At 31.4% G+C, this 10,834-nt stretch overlaps 1 protein-coding gene across 1 annotated transcript; it reads left to right on the top strand.

Annotated features, from left to right (window-relative positions):
• Positions 1–8,441: 8,441 nt before the first annotated feature.
• LOC149547935 (transcription factor MYB16-like) lies at positions 8,442–10,080 on the top strand. Its single transcript, XM_089794816.1, has 3 exons — positions 8,442–8,818; positions 8,986–9,115; positions 9,315–10,080. Exons 1-3 carry the CDS (start codon positions 8,680–8,682, stop codon positions 9,931–9,933), a joined length of 888 nt encoding a protein of 295 aa, XP_089650942.1. The 5' UTR covers positions 8,442–8,679; the 3' UTR covers positions 9,934–10,080.
• The last annotated feature ends 754 nt before the right edge of the window (positions 10,081–10,834 follow it).

Here is a 10,834-nt window from a genome sequence, read left to right as displayed (position 1 = left end):
TCTCTAATTTTATTTTATTTTAGGTTTGGTTTCTTGTTTCCTCTCCTTTCATTGTTTTTTGTTTCTTTTTAGTCTTCCAGGTCACCCAAACCCTTCATCCTTCTCCCTCTCTCCTTTCATCCTTTTGTTGTATCCTCGGGCTCTTTCCTTTGTCGTTACTTTCAGCCTTTTGGGTTCTCCTCTTGTTTGTTTTTATCTGAGTGTTTGTTGTGGTGCTTGGTTTATTTTTTTGTCTCTTTTTTCTTGCTTTTTGTCATTAGGTTCTGGTCCTTTTCCATCTTAGCCCATCATTTGATTCTTTGATTCTCTTGTCTAGTCTTTTAGATTTTTCTCTTTTTCCTTTTTTTTGTATTTGTTTTTGGTTTCCATTTATATATATAGGCTCGCTCATATGTACATGGCCTAGCATATACATATATGGGTATATTCAGATATATATAGATGTATATACATATATATAGTTATAATATGTGTGTGTGTGTGTGTGCGCGTGTGTGCATGTGCAGCTACATAGGTTTTTTCATTTTTTGTAGCCCTATAGTTGGTTATAGATATATTTAAATAAACTTAATATTTTATATTGATATATATTATTATATTATATATATAAGATATATATTAAATATAGATATATTATGTATATATATATATATATATATTTATATATTTATATATTTATATATTTATATATATATTTATATATATATTTATATATTTATATATTTATATATTTATATATATATATATTTATATATATTAGATATTTATTAAATATAGATATATTATGTATGTATATATATATATATTCATAAATAAATAAATATATATTCATAAATATATTTATTTATTTATTTACGAATATATATATATATATATATATATATATATATATATATATTTAGTTTGTATTTTTATTTTTCATTTTTCCCCTTTTCTTTTTTTGATGTTTATACTTTGGGGACATATGCATATATCTTTGTGTGTGTGTGTGTGTGTGTGTGTGTGTGTGTGTGTTTCTATTTATGTTTATAGCCTTCCTTATTTTTGTTCCTTTTGTCTCTAGGTCATGTATATATAGATTCATATATTCACATAATATATATATATATGTACTTACGTGTGTGTGTGTGTGTGTGTGTGTGTGTGTGTGTGTGTGTGTGTGTGTGTGTGTGTGTGTGTGTGTGTGTGTGTGTGTGTGTGTGTGTTTAGAGATATTGAGAGTTTTTTATAGGCTTGTGTATTGGTGCTCGTTATGTGGTTTTTTTCATTTTTATTCTTTTCATTATTTTTATTATTTTTTTGGTTGTAACTCTTTTTCTTCAATTTCATTTAATTTTAACTTTACTAAATCAACCTCTTTCTTAGTTTTTCATTCTTTCCTACTCTCTTTTTAGTGTTGTCTTTATTGGTGGTCTTCTTGGTTTCTATGCCCCCACTCTCCCCTCTTTTTATGATTGCTTGAGGGTCTTGGTCTACATAATCATTAAAATATTGAATTTCAATTCTAGCATTCTCTCATCCTGGTGATGGATCATGTAGTATGGTCTGAAACATTGATGCTCAAAAAAATCACACAATCTAATCCAGAAACATTGCTCTCATACAAAATGGATTGTGGAAATCTAATAATGTTAATCATCCTTTGTTTAGCTCATTGAAATCTACATGTCCTTAAAAAGCTTTCAAACTATGCACCCATAGAATAATATTTATTTCCCATGAGATGTTGATTTCTTTGAATAGACTCAAGATATTTTCAACTTTAAATCTTCAACATTAGATTCCTTTATTTTATCTTCATGTCATAAATGTTGTTTTGTTTTGAATATCCATAATGTGTTATATAGTTAGGAAAATTCTCGGAGGAAGAGTATTGATCTAATGCCAATTTTTGGAGTACAATATCACAAAGAAAAGGTATGAATTAGTGATATGAAACAATATATAAAATTTAGTCCCCCCTGGACACAAGATGGAGTAAAATGAATTTTGATTGTTCATATCTTTGTAATCATGGTTAGGCAAGTGCGGTTGACCACATAAGATATTTAAGAGATGCAGTATTGGTGGTCTATGCTATCAATATTGGATTAAACTACTTACATGGAAGAGATTTTAGCACTTTTTCATGGAGTAACAATTTTGCATGAGAAGGATTACAAGAAAATCATGGTCTAAGGTGATCCCCTTAATCTAATCAATATTTTAAATCAACAAGTTATGGGGGCTGCAAGGTAGAGATGTCATGAACAAAATGATAAGTTTTTTTTATAGAAAAGATGAGATCATTTTCCAAGACATTTAATATAAAGTCAATAATGTCGTAGACAAGATGGGGATTATTTGAAAGTACACATTTCTAAAAAAAATGGGAAATTTTTATTTTCATCTCCACAGAGGCTCCCCAAGCAATTTTGAAAGATATCATCCAATTTAATAATGGTGATGTAATTATTATATGTAGTGAGGATTGTTAATTATATTTTTAATTGGTAATTATGTTGTCATTCCTTTTCTAATTTACTTCTAGAGGTTTCCTTTCTAGGTATATGGTGGTGCTCTCTTTACTGCAATGTAATTTTCAATAAGAATTGTATAGCTTTTATTGTTCACTACGTCTCTATCTTTTGGAAAAGTATCTAGAGAAGGGTGAATCTTGGTTAGGAGTAACTACCAAGTTCAATCAAATTAAGCTTGATAAGTGTGATTATTTTAAGAGTAATACGAGGGTCTAAAATTTTATTGAGGATGGGAGCATGGCTAAATATGTGGAGGACACACAAGGCTACAATCTAGTTTTTCTCATAACTTTGTTGAATCTCGGAAGAATGGAAAATTCACCATTGGGGGTGTTTCTTTATTATTTAATACAAAAAAATTCATTGTGGTTATGCATTTGAGCATGGAGGGATCTAAAATTCCTCAAAAGACCAAAGCTTACTTTAAAGAGCAATTTTAGCTCTTCTTAAACCCTAGCGAAAAAAACTAAGAACTTCAATGAAGTTTCAATCATGAGAAGATCTTAGGTGATTGGAAGGTGGTGGTAGATATCCTCTTTAGGTTTTTACCATCAAGGGAAGGTAAAATAAATTTTATTCCCATATATTCCCTATGATTAATCATTCTAGAAGAAATGTTATATTTTTTATTCCTTTCTACATTTCTTTCCTCTTTGTCACTTTTGGTTTAAAAATGTGAGGTCAAAGATTGAGTCCATCTTCAATAGAGTTTGATTTTATAGCTATACTATTTTCACCATCTTTTTACCCCCAAAGTTGGCCTAGGCCCTACCTTGTCCATTGAGCTAAATAGATTCATATTTGTCCATGTTTCTTCCTTGACCAAACCATTGTAAGATCCCCCAAATAATTCTCATAAATCTATCATTAGGAATAATCCTACCCACAAAGATAAGTTTTGGAGTTAAAGAAAGCTTAATGTGCATATCCAAGAATGTAACATGCAAATAGCTATCATAGAAAGAGAGGAGAAAAGCTATGGAGGCTACAATTCATAGATCTATAGAAGATGAGATATTATTGATGAGAAAAAAGAGAAATTGCTATTAATCAAAAAGTGTAAAGACAGATCAATCCTTATAGAGGAGATCAAAACCCTAAATAGTATCTAACCTAGGTTGCATGATAATAATTAATAAAAGAATTAATTATTATATGCATAAAGTTTGGCTTCAATAGAATAGAGTTAATAAGAAAATACCTTATTACTCTAACACCTCCCCTTAAGGTAAACTTAGGGAGTAGCTAAAAACCTAGACACTACTATTGAAAATAGATTTCTGTTCCAACAAAAAATCCTAATGAGGTATCCAAGCATATCCAAATCTATGTAAATAGGAGAAATAGAGAAACCCGCATGGGAAAAACCCTACTCTAGGAATAGATGGAAATAATGTTGAAAGAACTAGTGAAGGACTAAACAAGCCCCCAAATTAGAGAATGTCCTAGAAGATAGGAATGTTCAAAAGGATGATCATCTAGAACACCACTAAAGCATATAGAAGAAGCAAAATTCTGTCAAAAAGTAATTGTTGATCTGAAAAACCTCCACTAAAATAGAACCTAACTAGGTAGAGAAGACTATAATCTAGATGAGTGCTCTAAAAAGGCATTGCTTAAACTAGGAGGCAAACAAGGAAAACAAGTGAACTCAAAGATGCAAATGGCATATAATACCAAATCCAAAAGAGATAATTAATTAAACATGGAAGGTTGCATCCAAAGTAGGAATAAAAAGGAAAGTGTCTATATGGTAAATGATCCATCTCACCAAAATGCGTAGATACCCAGCCACTGCATCCACCTCATATATAAGAACAAATAAAGAATACATAGCTCACTCCATCAATACAAGGAAGCATCTGAACTTATAGAAGAACACCCCCTAATCTATACAAGGTGAGCTGATAGAAAACTAGAAAAGTGGGCCAATAGAAATTTAGTTCTTGGAACCACAACTAAGATGCGCAAAAGAATACATGTGTGTACTAAGGTGATCAATCTTAGACACATCATGAGGCTAATATCACTTAAGGGGCACTTACTAGACTAAGGAAGATGACAAACAAAGGAAAAAAATCAACCCCCCCCATGACACTTTAATCAAAGTAGTGTATGTACAATAAGGAAAAAAATATGGTGAATCCCAAGAATACAATAATCTCTACAAGTAGCCTCGGATGAAATTGTTTGAATTAGAAGGAAAAGAAATGCAAAATAACTGAAACAAAATTATCGATGCAATATGGTATGTTTTCTTGGTGTATTTGTAAAAATACATATAAATGATGTCTACAATGACCAAAAGAGGCATAAGGCTAATACAATAGATAGTATAACATATGACAAATAATTTGAAGCAGCAAAATAAATCCTTAGACTTGAAAAAATGAAGATATCCACCAAAATGAAAATATGCAAAAAAAAACTCAATAGAATATACTTGGAGAAGAATCTGGAAACAAGATAGCATCACTAGAAAGAATATAGAAAGACCTTGGGTAAGTGCAAGTAGTTGGGTCTCACTTTTGGGCAAAAAGTGGAAGTGTTTTAGCTATTTTTGAAATTTCTTGTCGATTGATGTCAAAATTTGAGGCATTTGGAGATTGAATATAAAAAAAACTTCAAAAATAAAAATTTTAATGTTCATAATCTAGTTTTTGAATATGTAATTTATTTATGTACGCATATGATAGATTTTATTTTTGGTATGGATCTTTAAAAGCCACTTTTTCAAATTGTTTGTTTTAGGACCATACCACTCTCGTGTACAGACACCTAATTTGAAACAAATAAATGAGTTTTCATAAATCTTTTAAAGGGATTTAGCTAACACACCTAAGATTCATGACAATATTTTTCCTTAATTTTTTATTGAATAATTTATTTTTATTAATTATTAACTAGCTATAAAGGTAAATTTCAAAACCTCATGTGTACGGACACCATAATTTGATCAAAATTTCACTTTTTTGAAAAATTATTTTTTTGACCTCAAAAATTGTATGTAGATTGATGACATAAATTAATTTAAGAAAATTTATAAAATAAAAAAGTTATTAAAGTTTTAGTGAACTTCACTATTTTACATTTAGGTACCACCTTTCCTTAAAAAAAATTTAACAAAAATAGTAAATAAAATCGTAGCACTATAAAATTTATATTTCTCAAATCAAGACAATGAGAGCTCTAATGAGTTTTTGTTTCATTAAAAATTTGATCGGGTAGACCCTCTAAAAATTATGGCAAGGCATGAATTTGTTAGTTCAATGCCTTAGCCAAATCTTAAGAGGTCAAGGCATAGGCTTGGTCTCACCAAGCCTATCCCAAACCAAAATTTGAGGTTGACAAAAACAAATCCCACCCAATGTTGTAAGAAATGGGCACCTATTATTTGAAATTCAAAAAACGAGTACCCATTTTGAAAAAGTCAAATCGACATATAAAATCTCCCAAATAAACAAAAAATTTAATTTTTAAAAATGGGTACCCATTTTTTACTTTTCAAAAATGGGTAACCATTTCTAAAAAAATACAATGTTTTTATGTTTTCAAAAGCTAGTACCCATTTTTTCAAAATAAAAAATGGGTACCCAATTTTTAAAAAAATAGGTGCCCATTTTTAAAATTTTGAATCAGGTGCTTGAGCCTAAAATAGGTACTCATTTTTTAACAAATGGGTACCCATTTCTGAAAGAGCATGATCTCAATCTTTGGACTTCCACGAAATTGAGACAACTCCTTGCTTCTACCCACTTTCCAAAGATATAAAGAATTCTAAAATTGGAGATCGGATGTTCAAGATATGTCTCATGGAGTTAAAAAAAAGTATCCTTGGCTTCGACAATAAAAAAAACAATCATAACTACAACAAAACTAAAAAATTTCTATACCATTATAACAAGCTTAGAACTACCTTTCTAGTGATATCTTGTTTCCAAAAAAAGATGGCATACTCGAGATATGAGTAAAAAAAAAAAGGTAGGTCCAATAAGAGTGAGAAGAGCTAACATGCATGTTCCAAGGATGTGATTTCTTGGTTGGGTGTTCATGTTGGTGTGTGTTTGTTCATCTCAATGGTTATTCTAGTTGTTTGTTTTGTCCTTGCAGGTTCTTTTTAGTTGCTTGTTTTGTACTTTATATTATTTGTTATATTTTGTTGGGTCTCACTTCTTTTGAACCCTTATCTTTCTATCCAATGGACTTGATGGTTTTTTTGTTGAAGGGTTGTTGCCCTATCCCCCTTCATCTAATAAGAACAATATATCAAATTTCAAAGGCAATTTTATAGAACAAATTGAGTGAAATGAATAACACATACACATGATATTATAATAATATATATGAAATAAATTAAAACCTTATTGTGAATTAAAATAACTTAAAGGGTCTAAGTGGCTTCATCTGAAAAATGTATTTATAATGTCTCACTAGCTCCACAAATATCTCACTATTTATGTTATCTCACTCATAACCTTCTAATGAATCACTAGCTTTACACTTGTCTATAACTTTCAGTACATATAGAGTCATAAAATTGAATATTTTGTAATCGCTATAAACCTAAAACCATACATAATTGAACACAAATAAGACTATGTTTTAAATTGAACATTATATAAATTTATAAATTATCATAACTTCAATCAGTAATTTTTATCAGTATATCTCATTGTGTACAAATAACAAAAATATATTTCATCAAAATTCAATATGTTATCTTTGTTTGCACATTTGAATATATAAGACACCACAAAATTGATCAATTGTATCAAAACTCTTCATAGGACCCAAATACAACTACCTAAAAATCATTCACCAAATATGGGTATGCTTCCATTCTACTTCTCTCAACATGAATATATATTTTTGTATATTATCACAAGATAATATAATACCTTAATCTACAAAGTCTTTTTAACAAATATAATGCTTAGGTTCTATCTTATATTTATCATCATCCATGTCCAAAATCAATACTATTCTACTCAAATAACATTATCATATATTCTCTTCAAAGTTTTTCACCTCATAATATGTTTAAGAAAAAAACTATTAATAACTAATTTCACAAATCATAAACTAAAACATTTATAGTTCAATCTCAAACTATAAATGCAACTAATCTTCAAATTCAATACCTTAATCTCTTCTATAGATAATTTATCAAAATAAAACTTTCATAATCAAACTCTTGTCAAAGACTTGCCTTGAACAAGATCTAGTTACACAATGTAAGACCATAATACATAATAATACATGTATAAGAAGCTAAAAAGTTCCCAACATCAACCAAATGATCATAGACATGTATGAGTGCCAACATTACTTAGTGTAAAAACAATACTATTAGATGTCATGTAACCAAAACAACAAATAATAGACATTATGTATGTTGGGTCAACATAATAGTAAAATGAATGAACATTATGTATGTTGGATCAATCTATTATAGTAAAATTCTACTCTGATCTAAAGAAAGAACGGAGACATAACTATGATCAAGATTTGAAAAAATAAGATTAAAAGAAAAAACCAAAATTTTATCAATTAATACCTGTTAACTAAGATTGATTCCTAATTTAACATCAATACTCATTATAGAAGCACCTTATATATATACGGTTCCATCAATTGTGGAAGACCCTTATAGATATGGTACCAAAAATACTTAATATTGATATATACGGTTCCATCAATTGTGGACGACCCTTATAAATATGGTACCAAAAATACTTAATATTGAGCCATGGTATTTAGATATCCATAGCCCATTACAAAGCACTTCAAGGTGCTTTCAAAAGCCAAAATATCTTTATCACAATGCCAATTGACGTTTGTAAACAAACGACATAAAATAAGGCCACTCTGGTGCTAGTGGATACGTGTAATAGGAGCTTCATATTTCGAAAAATTATATTTCATTCAAGCAAACCTATACAAGAGAATGTCCTACGCAAGTGGATAAGGTATCACCGCCCGCCGCCTATCGAGAAGAGATGATCCACAAACGCGTTAAATTTTACTGCAACTATTAAATACAACTCTCATTGTTAGAAAGCGCGGGTATTTTTTCGCTGAAAGATTCGTGCATCTCTAGGCCTGTAAAGCTTGGTAATTAGAATTCTAAGCTTGGTATTAAAAACGAGAGAGGATATACATGGTGGCCTGCCAGAGTCCATGCAGTAGAAAAGTTGTACTTAAGAGGGGGCCATGGACACCTGAAGAAGATCTGCGTCTGACAAGTTATGTCAAGGCTCATGGCGATGGCCGCTGGAGATCTCTTTCCAAGAAAGCAGGTTTTAATTGGTTGATGTTTTCTTTCCAAATTTATACTCGTCATCATTCTAAATTAGGGTTAGGATCATCCTTAGAATCTCTACGTTGGTTAGCATTTTAGGGTTTGAAATTTGTTTATAAGCTAATTTCTCATAGATTCATTCATCTCATAGCTTCACTATCTCAGGCCTGCTTCGGTCGGGAAAAAGCTGTAGATTGCGATGGATGAATTATCTTCGTCCTGACATCAAACGAGGGCATATTTTACCTGATGAAGAAGATTTAATTCTTAGGCTCCATCGACTCCTGGGAAACAGGTCTTCAAATCATACTTTCTTTTTTGCGTTCCTTTTAAATTGAAACAAGTTACTGCAAAATCAGATTGAAAGCAAAAGAGTACGAAATAATTTCGTGTGTTTATATGTGGGAATTTCCTTTTTTTTCTCTATTTAAATTGAAGCAAGTTTCTTGAAATCAAATGAGTACGAAAACAATTCGTGTTGCAAATGGCTACAGATGGTCTTTGATTGCTGGACGTATACCAGGAAGGACTGATAATGATATTAAAAACTACTGGAATTGTCACCTGAGCAAAAAGCTTATTAGTGAAGGCATAGATCCTCGGACACACAGGCCCCTCTCTGAATCTGAGGACATATGGTGGCTCCCTCAAGACTGCAATACCGATCAAACCATTCTCCAATACACTACAACGCGTGAAAGTGCCGATTTAGAAAAATATGAAAAAGATTTGGATATCAAAATAGCAGATCATAAGGAGGAAAAGATTCCTTCTTCAGCAGCTCGAGCAGAAATCTCTCATCCACAGATTGAACCCACTATTTTAGCTTTCGCAAGTCAGGAAGACTCCTGCACTAAATTGATTGAATCCGATTGTTCTGAGACTCTGAAACAAGCAACTCCAATGGGAACAACTTATGGAAATACAAGTACATATATTCACCCTTGGAATCTGGTATCATTTATCAATGAGGAGTTTGAGTTGCGAGAGGCTAATTTTGGATTCAATTCTGACTCACAACTGTGCCCAAATGAATCTGAACTTCCAAGCCCTAGCTATGAAATCTGGTCCACACTCCACTCTCCCACCACACATTACCATCCATCTTGTTGACATAAAGAGTATCACTGCAATGTATCATGGGTTTGTTTTGCGAATATGTATGCTCCACTTAATTGTTTGTTTTCTTGAAAATAAAATGTTTTGAGCGCCTACGGTGCCCACTTAAATGTATATAAGAGTACCATGTGGTTTTACTTTGCTGTGTTTCACTCTTTCATAAGAATGGAAGCTGTCCACATTTGTTGCCTGGCCAAAACAAAAACCTTAAAATGTGCAGAAAATGCAATTGGTAGAAAGGCTCGTTTCATTATTCCTATTTTGAAATCGGCTTCTCTACTAAGAACCGGTGGTTTCTCTATTTCTATGGTGTAGAAGCCGTATTCATTCGATTAAAGCGAATCAATTGAGGTAGGTCCTGGTTTTGAATTGCTACTTCTATACCCTAGTTTAACTAATTGCAACATCACTCGCTGCCGTATTAATAGCCAAAAAGATTTTCTTTTTTCCAAATTGCTGCTCTCAAACAAAATGATAGTTTGATGGTCACATATTGATTAGCTTAATATATTTATCAGTGGACGACTCCCTGCTATAGCCGCTCCAGCTTTTCAAATGATGTGAATTATTATTGGTAATACATCGAATCTGAATTGAAGATAGACTAACTCAACAATCATGGCGGACGTAGTAGTTTCGGACTCAGTCGCTACACAGAGATACACCCGAAGATGAACTTGTCGATATATTCCGGAGTTCTATATGAAGACATTGCCGATCCATAGGCGCAACGGACAGGTTTAATGCTTTCTTTTAAGTATTTGGCTTTTATTAGTATGTTTCTGTTTTTCAAGGCGTTTTCTTAGTTTTCTTTCCTGCCTTATATTTATCCTTCGTTGCCGTAGCTGCTGAAAGAAATTTATATGTTAATGTGCGAACCTTCAAAATATAGTTG

The sequence above is a fragment of the Cupressus sempervirens genome, chromosome 7 (genome assembly GCF_028749045.1).
Source record: "Cupressus sempervirens isolate cs-2001-9-10 chromosome 7, ASM2874904v1, whole genome shotgun sequence".
Classification (NCBI taxonomy): domain Eukaryota; kingdom Viridiplantae; phylum Streptophyta; class Pinopsida; order Cupressales; family Cupressaceae; genus Cupressus; species Cupressus sempervirens.
The sequence above is the reverse complement of the archived record's forward strand: the minus strand, read 5'-3'. Positions and strand labels throughout refer to the sequence as shown.

Bases quoted from the DNA above. Each gene is read 5' to 3' on its own strand.
- LOC149547935 (XM_089794816.1), top strand. From the start codon at position 8,680: ATGGTGGCCTGCCAGAGTCCATGCAGTAGAAAAGTTGTACTTAAGAGG. The intron at 8,819-8,985 runs GTTTTAATTGGT...TCACTATCTCAG, and splicing joins ATCTCTTTCCAAGAAAGCAG to GCCTGCTTCGGTCGGGAAAA. The intron at 9,116-9,314 runs GTCTTCAAATCA...AAATGGCTACAG, and splicing joins CATCGACTCCTGGGAAACAG to ATGGTCTTTGATTGCTGGAC.